Raw genomic sequence first — 19,128 nt, 5'->3', positions numbered from 1 at the left:
AAGAGCTTAATTCTTCTGGTAGGATTTGCTGCCCAATCGGAATGTGGAATTCCTACCGCCGTCCCACGGATGTTAATGATGATGGTTACCACCCGAATGCTGTCATCTGTCCTTGTTTTTGACTGCATAGTGATAGGCACATATGTGACTCGTGAGCAATGACGCAGTTACTAAATAATCGTGGTTTTAATGGGCGTGTGTGTTTTTTTTTATATCGTTCTAGCTCAGGGTGCATGCACTGCGTATGGGTGCCCAGAATATATCGAGTTAATGATGCTATGTTAACTTATGCATATATTAGGCTAATAATAGCCTACTCAACCTTACGATAGTCTTAACTCACGCGATGATGTAAATACAATCCCATAAAATATTGATTGCCAACGCACTCTTGAAGATTGCAACGAAACAAAGCAACGGGCTCCGCAAATTCTCCACGTGCAAATCACGGCCGTTGTCAAACCGTTCGGCTCAATGAAATGAGCCGCAGCTATCTGAATTGTGCAGCCAGGCAAGATTCCCGGGAGGTGAGCGCATCCCAATGCCTGGCACAGGCCGCGTGTCCGCCGATACAGACAGCGTCTCAACAACAGCAGCAGCAGCAGCGTTATCACTCGCACCGCCCTATTTGCCGGAGATGCGGGAGGCGAGCGTGCGAGTGGCGTTATTTGCTTTGCGGTAAGATTTATCATGGGCTTCGTGAATGTGGCCAAGGTCGTAAGAAATGGTTGGTGGGCAGTGGGGAGGATGAGCAAAGGAATGAACGTGGATTGAAGAACGGGTGAGTTATTCCGGCAAATCAGTGGATGCACCTACACATACACACCCGACGAGACTGAATGGATTGGTGCGTTGATGCTGACCTTGTGCGTATCGCGTTAGTGGTTAGCGCACGGCCTTTTGAACCTGGTGACCTGCGTTCGATTCTCGACCACAGCTAACACAAGTGGCTCGTTATTTATCTCAACCGACCCTGGGTGAACTCGGCCTGAAATGACACTGCGGATACAATGACCCCCGGGTACGGTGGTGGCCACAGCCCACACCCTCCTGTGCTGACTTCAATAGGTCCTTGCTCACATCACTTGCCTCAAGGGGTCTGATCAGGACTAATCGAGGGAGTTTTAGCATGTACGAGTGCTCTTGAGAAGTATATAGAAAATTCCCTTTGGGAAAACCGATCTCAGTAAAATCAATGTTGCCGATAGAGTTGGGATATTTGATGGTTAGGCGCACATATGTATTGACACCAATAAGCAAAGCGGATCAGAAAGCAGCATTTTATGTGATTGGGCTGAACCTCCCAGCCCGATAAGTACGTTCATCGGAGGAACCGATACACATACTTATTGGGCGCCATGGTAGCGAGATGTTAACTACCTCGCCTGTATGTATGTTTGTAGAATTTCTTTCGTACCGTATGTTGCCAACCCTGCTAATCGGAGGTGCGGGGGAAGGTATGAAGAAGGTAGTGGATTCGATGCCAACCCTGCCCCGTGTCTTGAGATATGACGAGATCGGGCACATTCCAGGTTATTTTGTCACAGGCTGTTTAATCCGAGTACTAGATAGTTGAATTCGTTTTGTCTGGCTGCCATAAATAATTCCAGTGGGTACAACAACATTGATATCATTATCACGAAAGCAATTTACAGTCCTTTGGCAACACACTGCTGGAAGAAGGATTCACGCGTATCGTGTAACTCCTGGAGTTTATTTCGCCATACTTCACCACGCTGGAGGCTAGTCAGTGCGGGTTAGTGAAGTGTGTGTGTGGTGGTTGTGTGTGGTGGTTGTGTGTGGTGGTTGTGTGTGGTGGTTGTGTGTGGTGGTTGTGTGTGGGGGTGGAGGGGGTGTGCCAGGATAGTTTCCCCGTGGTTAAAAAAAACATTGGCATAGTAGGGGGCACAAGTGGTGCATCGGCCAGTCATCTCCGTCAGTCAACCCATGGCACCTGGGTCTGTCCCGTGACCTCCTGCCAGCGGGCGTTCGACACTGCACGTGGCCATGCCGTGCACGTAGCTTGGCACAAGCGCCGTGGTGACGTCACCGACACTTAGTGGCGAATGTCGGTTGTTGTTGGGGTGCCAGGAGCGGTGCACGTTATGCTCAGGTTTTCCTTCGCCGGTAATATCCTAAAACTCAGGTTGCAGCGTTCAAAGAGCAGTGTGCTAACTATTGCGTCGCTGCTGTACATCCCCCATACACGAATAATATACCTGGATCGACACAGAAAAAGGTTGCTTGAAAACTTACTCAGAGAAAATTGGTCAATATTATAACATACTGTGTGCAAAAACATTGCTGTGAAATGTCAGGTCAATAATAGTCGAGCGTAACCTGGCGTTACAGTACTGTAGTATATAATCGGGCACCATAAAAGGCTTTAAAGGTGTATTACTGACGCCACTGAGCTCAGGAATGTTTTCATTTGCAAGGTGCTTGTTGTTGCTTTTATTGAAAACCACGATGCGTCTTAACCGACGCATTTGTTATACATTCTTGTGTTTAAAATAGCCAGCTGGTGACATTTTCATTTGAATGACAAAACACGTTTCTTTAAAGGCACGTCTACATTTAGAAACCAATCAATTATTCGTTTGTTCTTTCACGTGACTTTACCGAAATAATCAATTACTCATGCACATTGTGGTCACACCCACCCCCGAAATATTGTGACGTTTTGTCAAGCAGTTTTACAAACCACCTGGCGCATGCAAATACACGTATGACCACTTTTTTAGTCCAGGAACTCCTCTACTTACGAACACTCGACTTACGAACAAACCTGCCCGTATGTCCAGTTGCCTGTTCGGACCGAGTTTTTAAAGAGAGTAGAGAGGAACCACGGGCACCATAAGGAATTAGCATCTACATTCGCAGAACATGAAGAACCAATGGCATCTACATCTGCAGAACACGAAGAACCAGTGGCATCTACATCAGCAGAACATGAATAACCTGTGGCATCTACATCTACAGGAGATTATATATTTTTTAAAAGCCATTCCCCGTGTTTAGTGTACATGCCATACAACATTTTTGGAATCGACAAGATTAAAGTTGGACTTACGAACAAATCGACTTACGAACATTCCTCTGGAACTATACAATATCCTAAAGTAAGAGTATAGTACACACACACACACCCTAATCATTTAAGAAAGCCACTACTGTTCGTGAGCTTTTGTCAAAAGACATTTTACTATTTAACCAAGACAATGAAGCCGCTCCCTTGAAATAGATTATCATGTATCCAACAATGGGAAAAAGAAAGATGTATACAAATGAAAATTACAAGGTGCTTCAAAATAATGTTAACACTTAAATGGGACTATCGTTTTTAATGGAAAAAGAACGGATAATACACTGTAACATACCAAATGTATCTCAAAAGCCTCAAAAAGTCAAAGAATCTCCACTAGCTCGCCATCATTGTCAGATATACACCCCAGGCCCCCAGTGGGGGCTGGGGGATTACGCAATAGTTCAGGTCCCTCCAGAAGGTTCCAGAGAGTAGGCGTGGCCAGGGGCGGAGTGACCCTGGGAGCTGTATATAAGGCAGACCCTGAACGGGTTTGCCAGTCGTCGTCAAGCTGAAGACCCGAAGAGCCGGCCTAGCATAGGACCCTGGAAACCCCCGGACCCGACTTCCTTATAAGGGCCGGGGCTGAGTGGGCCAGTGGCCGGGACCCGAGGACCTTGGCTAGGTGGGGTCAGCTCTTCTCCCCTAGGTGACCCTAGCCGGAGGGTTGATGTATATAGAGAAAGTGGTCCCAGTGATTAGGACACGCTAGCCCCGATGCTATACCTCCCCAGGGAATCGGGTGGAAGGGGCCGATACCCCTTTGTGTCAGGGACCTTGTGTTACCGTTATAGTTGTTATAAATAAACGTGTTGCCTCCAGAGAAGACTGAGTCTCCATCATTACCATTACACATTAAAAAATATATATGGGGCTGTTTTGCTATATTTTACCTTTCGGTTTGACCCCAAAGCGTCACATGCCTTCCAAAATCTCCCTGATCATGTCTGGCCATTCTTCAAACTGACCCTGTTTACTCTCCTCACTCACGAAATGTTAAAACTCAGCCCTGTACACAATTTCAAGGTTCAGCAATCATTCATCATTTTTGTTATTCAAATAATAATACGCAGGGTTGAATCTCTCACCGAATATTTTCGTAGCCGCTGATAAGCATCGATTCGGCACGTGACTAGCAGACGCAACCCTTTTGAGAGGTATATTGAATGTGGTGTGCCGGGTGCAGTATTATTTTTTGGGATGCTCACCCATAAGAGAGATCCTGCTAAACCGGACCCTGATACGGCAGTTGATGTGAGCAAGTAACATTTACGTCAAACACTTCAGATCTTTTGGCCGATTTTCTCGATGAGAGAAATCAATAAACCTCAAATTTGATTAGATTTGTTTACTTATAAGCATGGACTTGACTACATTTGTGCAAATTGTCACTTTTATAGACCTTCTGAAACAATAATAGTCGTGATTTTATATATATAAAACTGTACTTGTGAATGTTAGCTGTTTTTTCCCACTCTCAATTCCCTTTCTCAAAATACCCAGAAACATTGGCAACATACAGGGTTTCGATTTTACTCCCAAATCGGACCTTAACAAAATATTATTTCTGGTTTTTGGATGAAAAAAATTGTCATATTAGGATTCCACTCCCTTGATAATTCCAATTGCAGTTTGTATTTATGTATGTTGAACGTCTTTCATACCGTACGTCACAGACCTAGATTTTAAAAAAAAGACAGATGAACATTTTTCCCCACTAGAATGATATTTGTTTAGGAACGTGCCAAATTAGTTTTCTAATCATAAGCAAAGACTATTATAATTATCCGAGATATTTTTTTCAGTGGACAGATCATGGCTGACGGCCACTCTGCCATCCATGATCGCGCCGCATTATTACTGTTGTTGTATTTCTGCAACGTGTTGACATCACACATATCTTGATGTAAAGCTTTCGTCACTGCAGTGATTCATATTCTTGGTTCTTTCGGTAAAGTCACGTTGAAGGGAAACAATAAAATAACAAAATAAATATAAAACAATAAAATTCTCACGACGTTTTGACTTCAACACAAACAGTTTTCACACCTGATGATGACTCTTTGTGTTGCAGTCGAAACGTCGTGAGAATTTCATTGTTTTATATATATTATTTTATTGTTTTCCTTCAACGTGACTTTACAGAAAGAACCAAGAATATGAATTACACTAATTCTTTTGTCTATTTTCCGTTGTACCGCAGATTGCTATCTCTGTACAGCCTGACGGGTTCCCAAGGTCATCAGAGAAGTGAACCGAAACCGCGTCGTGAAGAGTGTTTCTGTGGCCCTAAGTCGTGACGCGTGTGTTGTTTCCATGACCTCGGCAGAAGGCGATGACAACGAGCAGCAACTGGCTTCACGGCACGAGCACACGGCAAGGGGTGAGATGCGTTGAATCTCATCCGGTAGATTCGATTAGTTGGAGGACATTTTCCTGACCACGATACGGTTTTAAAAATCAATGTTTCTTTTTTCATTGTTGTTATCGTCTCCGTCTCGTCTGCGTGGTTTCCCCCGTAGTTTTTTTTTGTTTGAACCCCTGACTCACTTGTACAGTTTCTCTCGTTCTGAGGCTAAATATACGATTTTATGAATTCCTGGGTTTGTTCCCAACCAATACACCTAGCTGCACTGATAAGTATGGGTCAAACAGCGCCCAAGATCGACAGTGTGCGGACGCAATGCATCGATTCTAATACTAACACAGTGCGATTCTAATCCCGCACCTCCGATCAGCGCGTATGGTGCGAAAGAAGTTTAACATGCGTACGGTTGTTTATTATTATAAGTTACATTTGTATTACACTTTTTTGGACTATTTCTGAGTACTATACAGCATAATACTTTTACATTTTCAAAGTGCCACAGTACAGTGATACCTAAATACAGCCACCACGCTTGAATATCAAGAACGACGACTTCGTTTCCATATTCAATTAAATACCACAACAACAACGGCAACGTGTAATTCAAGTTTTCATTTATTGTATTGTTTCAATAACACTGGCAGTGACTCGCAGTTGGAGTGTCCACAGTGCAGCATTAGTGTATTCGTTACGTCGTCCACATCATGACAAGAAACTGGGAAATTTTAAGGCAGGCTTTATCGTCGTGTACGTAACGCGGCTTTCCGAAAGTTACGCGTATAAGGAGGATGCGCGGTGAGTGACTCATTCAGAAAGGCTACGCACACACGTACACACTTACACACACACCCTGATAGGGGGTGTCCCTATACCGCCGTATATAAACACACACACAGAGCGAGGGAGCTGTCCACGCCAAAAGACTTCATCGCATCTCCTCTTCCCTTGCCACTCAAGTAACGTAGACATTTCTGCCAAAGCGGGCGAACTATAATAGTAGCCACAACACCGGTTACGTATACACCCGTGCCGCTATACAACACGCGCACACACACTCACACACACTCACACACACTCACACACGCGCGCCACGGGCTGTACAGGTGAGCACAGGTGAACAACAAAGACGCGCACGCGCGTGCGCGCGCGCGCAGCCATGCAAGCCACCGGCAAGTACGTGGCGATGGACTGCGAGATGGTGGGAATCGGCCGCGGTGGCACGGAGAGCGCGTTGGCTCGCTGCAGCATCGTCGACTACAACAAGCGCGTCCTCTACGACGACTACGTGAAGCCCGAGCAGCCCGTCACCGACTACCGCACGCGCTTCAGCGGCATCCTTCCCCGTCACCTGGTGAACGCGACGCCGTACGAGGAGGCGCGGAAGGAGGTACGGAGGAAGTAGTAGACGAGGAGTAAAAGGGGGCCCCCACGATAAAAGAGCCGCGCGCGCAACGGGGAAGGGTGGGCCACCGAGTGTGTGGGAGACTCGTTTGTCGAGTAGCGCTCGCTGCTCCTTGATGAATTCGTCATCGTGATTATCGGTGTCGATGGAGCCACACCGTTGGATGAATTCCTGCTGCTGCTGCTGATGTTGTTGTTGTTGTCGTCGTCGTCCGTCGCGGGCTGGCGATGTACTGTATTGATAATAATCCGCCTACTGACTGCAGCATCATCACTATCAGTCATGATGAATCCACTGCTGGATGAAGGCTTCCCCCTGCCTGTAGTTGTCCTCTGTCATGGGCCAGCAATGTGATAATAATAATAATTCACGTTGCTTCTACATTTTAATTATCGCAGTCGGTCTTGATGAATCGACTGTTGGATGAATTATTCCCCAAGCTATTGTCATCTGTCACGGGCCTACCATGTAATTATAATCCACCTATCACCTGCATCATCACCATCACTATCAAATCAAACTGAAGACCTGGAAAGATTTCGCACCTGGCACGCAACATTTAATATAGCATACCTTTCGCTATGGGATCTGGATAATTGTCACCAGGCTAACCTAGTCTACCAGCGGCCCAGAAAATATTCAAGTGAAAAAATTAAGCCCTGGGTTGTATTACTTTTAACATGGTACAACACTGCGCAAAGAATGTTAGACTAACTTATCGTGTTTGTGTTGTTTCAATAATTGGTTGTTATGATACGTGCTGTGGTGCTGCCATGGTAATGTGGATTTTAACAGACTCTGCGAAACAAGGTTGCATAACAGTCTTCATACGGACACAAATGGCATGAATTAAATGGAGTTTTCAGTTCTTCATGTCACGGCAGCTTCTGTTTATTCAGGTGCAGTGTCTGAACTGTTTCTGTGCGCATAAAATACGAACTTTAAGTTGTAATTTACCCCCATGGGGTTTTCATTGAAAGCGGTATCAATTAAGGCGTAAAACTCAATAAAAGTGTTTGAATCAACCAGCTGCTGAGCGGAATCGGGTGACGTGGATACTTAGACAGGATATAATCTGTGTACTGAGGCAAGCAGACTTGAAGTTTATGGTAGATTGTAGCACAATGGATATACAAGGGCACGTTTAATATCTCATTCCCTTGGGTTTCCCTAGAGTTGAACAGACGCCACCTTGTCATTGATTGAATCATGATGATGTTAGCAGTTGTTTTATTTGGGTTAGTTATTGCCCATTTTGCAAACTTCAAAAGGGCACTTCTTCATCAAGTGTGACAGCGTGAGCATCTAAATCCTCATCTGAGAAAATATTTGTTCGCTGGGGTATACGATCTTTTTTTGTTTGCTGCAGGGATCTGCATATAATCCCTCCATTAGTTTTAGAATTACGTCTCCGGCATACGTTATGAATTGACCATTGCTCTGTAATAGATTCCTATTCGTGATTTACTAATCATCGTTATTACGTTGTGTTATTTATGGTCTTTTCTCATTCGTTGCCTAATTGTTTTTCAAAATTACGTCCAATGGTCTTTCTTACCGCCTTTCATTTGGCATGATCATACATTTTCATATTATTCGTTTTCTTCCACATGCTTTTAGTGTTCTAAAGTAATTAATGAATCCTCTTTTTAAAATTCCCCCCTAACTTCAGTGAGCTGTTCCATTGCAACGTAATTACCAAGCAGAGAAATAATTACCAAAGATTAGTAGGAACTAATACCACAAAGGCTCAAGCAAATATTTGTAAGCACAGCGTACACACGCTCTACGGCACAAGGTGCACCTGGAGCACAGCTAGTAAAGTGAATATTTACTCGAAACTCAAGATGACATATGCCTTTCTATGGCTTTGGCATTTCTCTGTGAGCAACCAGTTTAAACTGGCGAGCGGTATCGCTTATGTGTGAGTGTTTATTGAGGCTGGTGTGTGCGTGCCCCAGTGTTTGTGGGTAGCGGAGGGTTCAACAGTCGATGCGCTGCGCTCCGCTACGAACCGAATTCGATTCCATCTCACGGCCAACATTGGTGACGATGATCTCAACCAGTCCTGGGCCCTCCCCCCTAGGTCGACTCAACCTCAAATGAGCACCTGGTGCGGTGTGTAAACATCGTTACTCCGGAGACAAAAGTCGTTCGGGCATGGTGCTGGCCACCCACCCCCTCGTGTGCCGTTTCGGCCTTCATAGGTGCTACTCGCTAACAGCAATTGTATCCAACAGCCTGTCGAGGCTATACCGTGGGATATCTTTGCCTTTGTGAGGCAAGGCGAAGTAGTCAATTAATAATTCCTCGACCAGGAGCCTCCCCCCAAGTTCCTCTGAATTGCTTCGAGTCAAAAGGTATTTTTGCTCATCAAATACTGATTACTGCCATTGTCGATCCACTGCTGGACGAGGGCCACCGCATGACGTGTGGGTCGTGGGTTGGTGAAGGGCGGGGGGAGCGTAGACACGAAAGCATATGAGCAGAGTACGTCGAGTAGAACAATCTTAATGCATTTGCTGCACTATCCTCTGCTCCCCGCCACATAGCCCTGCAAGCCCATAAGAACCTGTTGCGTATGATGGTCACCCATTCAAGCAGTGTCCAGGCTCAACCCCGCTTAGCGTTTGAAATTACGAAATAATCTTAATTACTTATTGCTTTATTCCAGCAACATTTTTGTAATGACCGTTTTACTTTATTCAAAGGTTTATGTCGAAACTCTTTGTGCCTTTTACATGAATTGTAGTTTTAGAATCTCTCTCTCTTCTCTCTCTTCCAAGTATGGTGCTACTTTTTATATTTGGGGAAATCCCTTGCCCTTACTTTGATTTAATTGTGGTCTGCATGACGCCACACCATCCCTAATTTTAGTGACACTTTCATTTACATTAGTAGTGAATCACACTTTTAGGCTACAATTTTCAATTCCTAGCATATTAGGGTTAGCTATAGGGTGAAAGTTTCGTGTTATTCATTATTCATTGTGTTGAAAACAATGACATTGTGGTTGCAGAAGTATCTTAATTTTGATATTAACTTATATTGGCAGATTTTGTTTCATACATAGGGCCTTAGAATAACCATAAGGGTCTACAGCAATACAATATGATTTATATAGCATCTCAATGCAACTGCATCTTAAGATGCTGTACACAGCAGAAGGCATAATTTAGTATAGAGAGATGTATACCATTATTTTTAACTACCTGTACATAATTACATTTACTTGGATACATTATACAGACTAACAACACATATACCATTCGAGAATATTGACAAATTTGAACCCAAATGTTTATGAGACTTAATATAATACAATATTTAAATGTCTTTCAATTAATCCACCATGTATTTAATCAACAATGCTGATCATATGGCATTCTTTAATGCACGTACTCCCCTACCTACGAGCATTCGACTTACGAACTTTCAGAGATACGAACAAACCTGTCCGTATGTTCAGTTGCCTGCTCGGACCGAGAGTCATAAATTCAATAGATGGCGATGGTGTAATCTACATCTGCAGAACATGAAGAACCAGTGGCATCTGCATCTACAGGAGATTATACAACTTTTAGAGCCATTCCCTGTGTTTAGTGTACATGTCGTACAACATGTTTGGATTCAACAGGAGTAAAGTTGGACTTATAAACAAATAAACTTACGAACAGACCTGTGGAACCTAACTTGTTCGTAAGTATAGGAGTCCCTGGAGTCAAATGTTCTAGGCCATGGCAATTACTTATTACTGAGCTCGGTGTGAGGGCCCATTCCTGTGATCCGGAACATCCGAGGCAATTGTTGGTGGATTACACATATTTGTAAAATTCCCAAACATTCTGGGCTGCGAGGTGTCTTGAATTGATTTGTTTAGAGCTTTTAGTGTTATCCCCTCTTGTATGCGGGGGTTTCTCCATGTACTCTGGTTTCCCCCCACATGCCCAAACTCTCATTAATGGAGTTAGCCAAAATATCGCATCACAGCGCCCTTTTGAGAAATAAACTCAATGAGGCTTTTCTGAGTAAACAAAAGGCATTATTATCATACATTTAAAAAAATAGCAAAATTATAAACATTGAAGCATATAATTCAGAAAATGGTTGCCACTTGTTTGCATTGTGATACCCCGACATTATTTAGTTTAGTTTAGTTTGTTGTTAATTGTTTGTTGTTGTAACGTTCTGACCTGCCCTTACTGGACATCTGTGAACAAGAGCTTTATAGCTCGTCGGATTCATCCAGTATAAATATATATTCTGATTTTGATATACAGTAAAACCTTGGATTGCGAGCATAATTCGTTCCGGAAACGTGTTTGTATATCAAAGCACTCGTATATCAGTTGTGATCACGTGACGCTCGGCAGACAAAGCGTATACGTACTACTCGTATTGCAAGACCTCGCTCGTTTATCAAATTCATATTTGTTAAAAAATTTAGCTCGTCTTGCAAAACACTCGGAGACCAAGTTACTCGCAATCCAAGGTTTTACTGTACAAAGTGTCTTGTTAAAATGTCAAACAACGCCACATAATTATTAAGAGACAGGGCTAAGTGCGTTCCTGGCTCATGTGTATGCACCACATGCCCCGCAGATCAAGAAAATCCTGGAGGGAAAAATAATCATCGGCCACGACATGCGGCGGGATTTCTCAACCCTGGGCCTGAACATCCATATGTTCGACACGCGTGACACGTCACTGTGCGAGCCACTGCTGAAAAAGGCAAAGCTCACCGTTGGCAGGAGAGCGTCGCTCAAAAACCTAGCACAGATCCTGCTCTCAATCCAGATCCAGGTAAGGCTGCTTTGCTACGACGTAGGGTTTTCCACGGTTGATCGCTACCGCTATCTGAAGTGATTTGTTTTCCTTCCCCACCGGTTGTACCGCTAATTGTCCGGCGTCATGTCCGGCGTAGTCGTAAGCGCACTGGTGATCAGTTGCCTCCGTATTGCTCTTCTATTGCCACTGCCACGGTTTACTGTTCTCATTGACTTCGCTCATTAATTCCTCTGTCTATGTGGGGTGCTCTGTTTAGTAGACGGTCTTCTTTCCATTTCATTGACACTTATTAACCACCAGACTGATGGTCAAAGACACTTCCCTTTCTGATTATTTCCTTGCTCTGCTCGACTCTGTAATGCCATTCCAGTGTCTATTTTCCCATGGTCTTAGTCATGACCTTGTCTATTAAACTCTCAAATGTGCTCTGTTTGTTGCTGGCCACTTGGCATTTTTTTTGTCCTTTGGGCCTGTGCTCGGCAACCGTGATGTAAAATAAATTAAAGTCCGGTTCCGTGAACGTGAGCGTTTTTTGCACATTGGGTAATGGTTTTCGGCTGAGTCAATCTCGGCGAGTATCCATTCCATGTCAAGATACAAATACCCCCTTCATGTGGCCGGAGAGGAACTGAGGTGTATTTACAAAGAAATACTAATGATAAGCTCACGTTATATTTAAACCGACAAAGTTGACAAAACAAACAAAAAACAGATCTAAAACAATGCAAATGAGATGGTACAAAACGAAATGAACAATTTTATTCTTGAATTTAATCGTTATCCGAAATAGTGATTATTTCTTTTAAGTTCCGCGAGTGGGTGGGGTGTGGGGGGCAGTGGATAAGTTGTCACGTGTCTGCTAGACACAGGCAGGTCTGTGCATGCTGTCTATGCAAACAGTCATATAGGCATGTGATTAAGAGTCAAAATACTGTAACTCAGGTTCTACCGTCATCTGTCTGCCCATTCCAAAGTATCCAGTTAAGGGATATGGGAGGTTTTTTTTCGTTATTAAAGGTTTCAAATGAAAAAAACAAAGCAATTGCAGGTAGAATTCATTTTATAATGAAATCACTATTCATAGTTTAATGTAAAAAAATGGATGGTAATTTATAGCATTTAGAAAATAAGGTGGTAAGTCCATGATTGGAGGAGTGCATCTCTTCAACAGCGTTTTGGCCATGTCTGCAAATGCCACACCGAGGTGTTGTGCTGCGTTGACTGTCGGTAGTTTTTGGAGTCTGTGTATATGTATTGTACAGGTAAAACCCGTTTTGTCAACACACTGCTGGATGAGCACCTCCCCATTGCAGTGAATCGCTACGCCCCAGTGTCTATGCGCCCCCTGCCTTTACCAACCAGCCCATTCTAACATGGTGAGGCATGGTCAATCAGCAGTAGATTGACTAAAATCCTGCAAACGTAATAATTCTATCCATCTGTTTCATTCTCATCCCTATTCCCATCATCATCATCATCAGCCACGCTCAATCCACGGCTCGATGAAGGGCTGTCCAAGCTGCTGCCGCCACCGCCCATCCCTCCCTCGCGGTCTTTCTCATCCCTGTGCCGTGCTCCCTTCTACCGTTGCGCAACAGAACAGTTCAGATGGGCACTGTTCGGTGGAGGATGCCAAGGCAGTCATGGACCTCTTCAGGCTGGTGGACAAAGAGTGGGAGAGGGGCCCACACTCGTGGCCCGAGGCCCCACTCCCACGGCGTCACCAGAACCAACGATTCAACCGTTACTTAGACTTTGAGGACTGCAATAGCTACAATGACTGTTGTGATAGTGATGATTACGGTTATGATTGATGATCCGCTTAATTTAACAAGGTGCCGTTGCGCATAACAACGGTTTACATTTTGAAGCACGTTTTCAAATTTAGCAATTTTTTTTTTAATCACACCTTGCTTTTAAAACTGTAGTCCTTAAGAGAAACCGATTTTGGTCATGTTGTAAATGTGTACAAATCTTGAACATATTTACTGGAATGTGCCAGATAATTAAATGTATAGTACTATATTTTTAAAGTGAATATTAAACGAGATCGAGCTATGTATATTTGTTTGTACACTGTTTTGTACACTCACACAATCAGTGGACAGGAGGTCGTGGTTTCGATCCTGACCCTGATGCCTGAATTTTTTTGAATTTTGCATGTTCTCCCCGTGGTCGTGTAGATTGTTCTCCAGGTCCTTCCGTCCCCCCCCCCCCCCCCACACATTTAGAAACATGTGTTTCGAGTATTTGGCTTATATAAATTTCCACATGAAAAGCCACTTCTCGTTGAGCTATCATTGGTGGCCACCATCACTTCTGAAAAAGATCAAAATAGCTCAGTGGGCCTTATCTGCTAAAATAAAAAAAATATATATATATAGTTTTATTTCAGTTTTGGAATCCTGTCCAAGGCAACATAAATGTGGGAGTGATATCGGAATGAGTCGGGGTCCTCCCCTTCAACCCGTACGAACCAGCGTGGTGAAGCACAGCAAAACAGCCCCTCCCATGATCGAATTGTGTGGAAAGGCCTTCAACCAGCAGTGTATGGACAAATGGCTTTTAAGACATTAATTATTTTTACGGAAAAAGCTGTCAAACAGAAAAATAAAAGCAACCCTCCGGGTGCTTTGCACATTCCGCACACCAGCTTCAAACAGCCACCAGCTCAAAAGAGACTTCGCCTATTTCTTCTGACTGATTAGTTCATCAGCAAGAACAAATACTGCAATTTCACATCACATTATTGTACTTGTTTCACCAAACGCTGTCCCAATTATTACCTGTTGCAAGGCACTCACTTTATGTTCCCAGCTGCTGTGGTAAGGTGCACATGCTTTTTGCCTTTCATGGATTCTCAAAGGGCTGCATCACCTGCAGATAATCATCTGCCAAAATGTGCCCAAGAATGGAATCCGAATCGCTGGTGTCGGAGCTCGCCGTTGCCACGTGCTTGCACGCATATAGACCTGCATATATTACTGCGATGCCTACTTACAGTGTAGAACAAAATATATCTTGCCACTGAGGTATTGGGCCTGTAAATATGTTGACAGAAGCAAGAGCAACCGTGGCATGTGGAGAAGTCTTAATTATAACATTGTTGGAATAATTAGCAATCATGTCTACATAACTAGGTAATCCATAGAAAAATTTACCATCCTGAGTGAATTCACTGGATGAAAGTATCTCCGTGGTGTGGGGGTCATGGGGGTTTGACCATACTTGAGCATGCTAGCCAGCAAGGGTCGGCGAAGGGTGTGGGCCCAGGAATAATAGTTTTAATAAGTGGTGTGTAGCGGCCTCTAGCGGTTGTTAATATCACATTAACCAATAAAAGCATGATTCTTGGCCATAACTTTCGATTTTATCTATCGTGGACATTCCTATAAATGTTTATGAATCGTTACACCGCTGATAGCTATTACATTCATACATGCTTGGCTAGTTGGACAAATTAGTAATTTGCTAATTGCTAACATGTGCTTTCCTCAGTCAGCTAATTGATTAAAGAGTGGGATGTTGAAACTAAGAGGTTTAGTGTATGTTTTATAATTTCCCACAATAGATAAGGTGACTCGATCGTGCATACCACCCATGGTGTTCATACCTCTTGTATTAAATGTGAAAGCTTTCATCAGTTGATTCGATTTATCTCGTGCTAAATAAGGGTGGTTGGTATTCATGACAATGTTTTCATCACCGGTGTTTTTTTTAAATAAAGCGCAAACAACAAACTGGAATATCATCTTGAAGTACATATGCAAATACAACAGGAGTCAGTAGTATAATTTGTATTTATTCAGTACCAAAGTGACGCTAAATTGGTGCATAACAATCCACAGCAAATGGTAAAAATGTGATCAATTGCAGAGATGCCTGATGCCATTGTAGAGGGACTGAACCCAAACGTGAGACTTTTGTCCAAAGTCCATGCTCTCGTAAAAGCATTTTCTATGTATCTGGTCAGGTGACACATTGTCACGTTGAGCTCATCTTTATTGACAGCACTATCACTGTTGCTGATGCAAATTTACGTACACTAAACAAAAAAAACTACGTGGGCCATGGATGGGCCAGAGTTGAAATCTATTTTGACTGAGGCGGAAAAAATATTTGTTGTACCAATTCGGTTAAAGTCCTGCCCAAGCCATCACCATACCCTTCATGGGCCCTACAATGTAACAAGCCACCTTGCACCTGCACACAATCGGATTCAATTGCTCAGTTTCTTCTGTGAATGTGGCTGCTGAATACATTGCTCATGATTATTGATATTCTTCATCACCGGCTGTCGTCCCTTCGAGTGATGTGTCCCGCGAATGCCCACCTATGATTGTTGTCATTAACCTGAATATCTTGTAAACTCCCATGTGTTCCGCTGTCTCAACAATGTGGTTCAAATTCTTGGTTCTTTCGGTAAAGTCACGTAGAAGGGAAACAATCAAATAATACAAATATAAAACAATTAAATTCTCACGACGTTTCGACTGCAACAATAGCAATCATCAGGTGTGGAAACCACAGCAATAATTTTTTATTGTTTTATATTTTATTATTTTATTGTTTCCCTTCTACGTGACTTTACCGAAAGAACCAAGAATATGAATCCCTGAAGTCACGAAAGCTTTAAATCAAAATTTAAATAAAAATGTGGTTCAAATCAAGCTTCTGCGACTGTCGGATATTTAATTCGCACCAAGTGAGTGGTACAAATTACATCTGCTCTGTGCTGTATGTAGAGCAAGGAGCCGTCCATAAATGACGTCACGCACCGAGGGGGGGCAGACATTTGTGACGATGTGACGAGGGGGGGGGGTTTGAGAAATGTGACGTCACATCAAAATGCGCAACTTTAAATTAATATAGACAACACGTTCTAGTTAATTAAATATACCTTTTAATAAATGTTTTCTCCCACAACATCAGAGTGCAGCGCCACATTAAATACCCACTATAATGACAATAGTTTAAAGCGATTTGAAGCATGTTTTATATATATTTTTGGGGGGGGGCAGAGCTTTGTGACGTCATATTTGAGGGTGGGGGTCTGACTTTCTGTGACGCCGTGTGACGATGGGGGGGGGGTCAAAAATCATTCAAAAACCGCGTGACGTCATTTATGGACGGGCCCTAAATTCAGAGGGACTGTTGGTCACGGATTGTGCGTGCTGAACGGTTACCAATTACGAAATTGGATTCGCCTTTTGTACTGCTGCATGAGTGACCAAGCCGTTTCGAGACTGTCCTTTGGACGGGGTGAATTTGACACTTGATGGTAGAAAAACACCGCACAGGGTGAGGGAGGGACCTTGAAACCCAATTAAGCTTCGCCCATGTACTAGCAGGTCCCTTTCTTTTTACATTAGCTGCAATATCACTTTGCCCGCCAGGTGGCGCCACCGCTCATGGCAATTCGGTTTGGCGAAATGTTTTGTTGCCAGTTTTTTTCCCCCCTCACAAGACTCGTCCTCAATAATATATACGTTCCCTGGTTACTACCTGTAACGCTGGGCATTTATAATGGAAACAATGTCGCCCTCGTTATTATTGCCGGTTTGTAACCATAATATACGCGTCGTCTTCACAGTACATGTTACATTTTCTTCCTGTGACTTGTCATTCGAAACCAGTAGGTCGTTGTTGTGCCGGTATCACGGTCAAAATTGGGCAAATCCGAAAAATGACCCGCAAATTCCTCAACTGGGATATCAGCAACATCGCCCCCCACTGTGAAACTCCCGTAGACTATGTCTGTGAAGCATACCACCTTCCTTGGTGATAGCCTTGTTGCCGTAAGGATGTCCTTAATGCCAACTATAATCAAACTATATCCCGGTGATCACAGTTTATAGATGGGCAGTATCTAAATTACGTGTGCATTAAATACGTGATTTCATTACAATGGCAATTGGCATCGAAATAACGCAGTTCAAAGTAATTTATGTGTACTTCAATTAAACGAGGCGTGGTGAATCGATTATTTCAAGATATTTTGCCCATCTAGAAATTGTTTTTGTGCATCTCTTACGAGGCGTTTAAAAGGCCTTCAGAATTGTAAACAAACACCCCTCGGTGCTGACCTACAATGAAATGTTTATACATGTGTTCACTTGCATGCAATATATTCACCTCAGGGATGGCATCAGGAAATTCCTCTTGTCAAATCTTCCCATATTTGTGGTTTATTTTGTGGATAGTTTAGACATGCCCATCAAAGTTTATAAGTCGTGAAAAAAATACCATCAGTGCGCAGTGACAGGCAAAACTATACATTGTCAATTCTAAGTGGACACATGGGGGGCGGGGGGGGGGAATCGATAATTACATGTTACGCACACGTTCACACGTAAAGACACTTATTTAATGAAAGTTTTTATTAATAAAGTTAAATTGCCAACGGGCTATTTCTGATTATATTGTACAGTAATGTGAATGATAGTAATGGTAATACAGTGCCGTATACGAATTCTGACTTCAAACATTACACTTTGACATACTGTGAGAGAGAATTGGAAGGCGTGTGTGTGCACAAATGTAATAAATAAAAGCTACTAAAATAAGCCAAAGTGGCCTTTGAATGTAAAACAAAGTCTAAAATAGCATGCTCATAAGTTAATAAAACAGAAGCGAGTAATTTCGCCCCAGTAATTGACACTTTATGGTACAGTGCTCCTTTGCCAGTCTCACTTGTAAAAGTCTTTTCCTCAATGGGCTCACACATACAGGCCATTGTTGTTAGTCTACTGCTGGAACAATGCAACTCCACACCATGAGGGCTACTTGACCATACATCATCACACTGATCAGTGCATTTTAGTGGTGGGAGTGTGCATAATTATGGGTATTTATGGACTGCCCCTCTGCACCTATTACACCTGGTTTGTACATTACAAGCATTATCCAGGTTCAAAACCTGCTTGGCTTACCAGTTCTGACAATATTGGGCGCAATTCGGGTGATGTGGTCGTGGGGCTTTCTCCTGCTCATAATTTAAGTGACATACTTATATTGTATCCTTACGTTTGTGTAAAATAGCTGGGTTCGTGGCCTTCAACAAGAAAGTGACGAAAAGGAAATGCAATTCCATAAATTGCATGCGAATTGTCATGACGTTTTAGCCACACCTGCCACAAGCCTTTTGCAAAACCCCGCGAAGCAGGCACACACAGAGGTTCATCATTCTCTTATCATCCAGGTTATATATACAGGCGCAATCATCACCTCTTCCCGCGCCCACTATTTACCCTCGACCGTCAACACACTCCCCACATCTACTACATTCAACCATGCAGCAAAACCAATTCTTAACACTTTGTCAATTGTGAGAGTTTTATCGGGCAGAAAAGTACGCCCAGGCAGCAAACAAAATGAGAGCCAGAATAATTTACATGAACCTACATTTCTATAAAGTGAACGGTGCTACTGTGACCGTAGGCTATTTTCTACCAGAATGCCTCGTATGTCAAATGACACCACCAT

At 43.2% G+C, this 19,128-nt stretch overlaps 1 protein-coding gene across 4 annotated transcripts; it reads left to right on the top strand.

Moving 5' to 3' along the window:
* Window positions 1-203: 203 nt before the first annotated feature.
* On the top strand, window positions 204-16,313 carry LOC116939582 (interferon-stimulated gene 20 kDa protein-like). 4 transcript variants are annotated; one of them, XM_032948168.2, is made up of 5 exons: window positions 204-781; window positions 5,415-5,468; window positions 6,557-6,840; window positions 11,458-11,658; window positions 13,242-16,313. In XM_032948168.2, the coding sequence occupies exons 3-5, from the start codon at window positions 6,610-6,612 to the stop codon at window positions 13,455-13,457; spliced, it is 648 nt and encodes a 215-aa protein (XP_032804059.2). In that variant the 5' UTR covers window positions 204-781; window positions 5,415-5,468; window positions 6,557-6,609; the 3' UTR covers window positions 13,458-16,313. The 4 variants fall into 4 exon arrangements, with proteins under 4 accessions (XP_032804059.2, XP_032804066.2, XP_032804076.2 ...); XM_032948175.2 differs by having other exon boundaries at window positions 5,289-5,468; XM_032948185.2 differs by lacking the exons at window positions 204-781; window positions 5,415-5,468 and adding an exon at window positions 5,732-6,248.
* The last annotated feature ends 2,815 nt before the right edge of the window (window positions 16,314-19,128 follow it).

Source organism: Petromyzon marinus, chromosome 1, assembly GCF_048934315.1.
Source record: "Petromyzon marinus isolate PM22_M1 ecotype Great Lakes invasive population chromosome 1, UKy_Petmar_22M1.pri1.0, whole genome shotgun sequence".
Lineage (NCBI taxonomy): Eukaryota > Metazoa > Chordata > Hyperoartia > Petromyzontiformes > Petromyzontidae > Petromyzon > Petromyzon marinus.
This window is presented reverse-complemented; position numbering and strand designations above follow the sequence as displayed.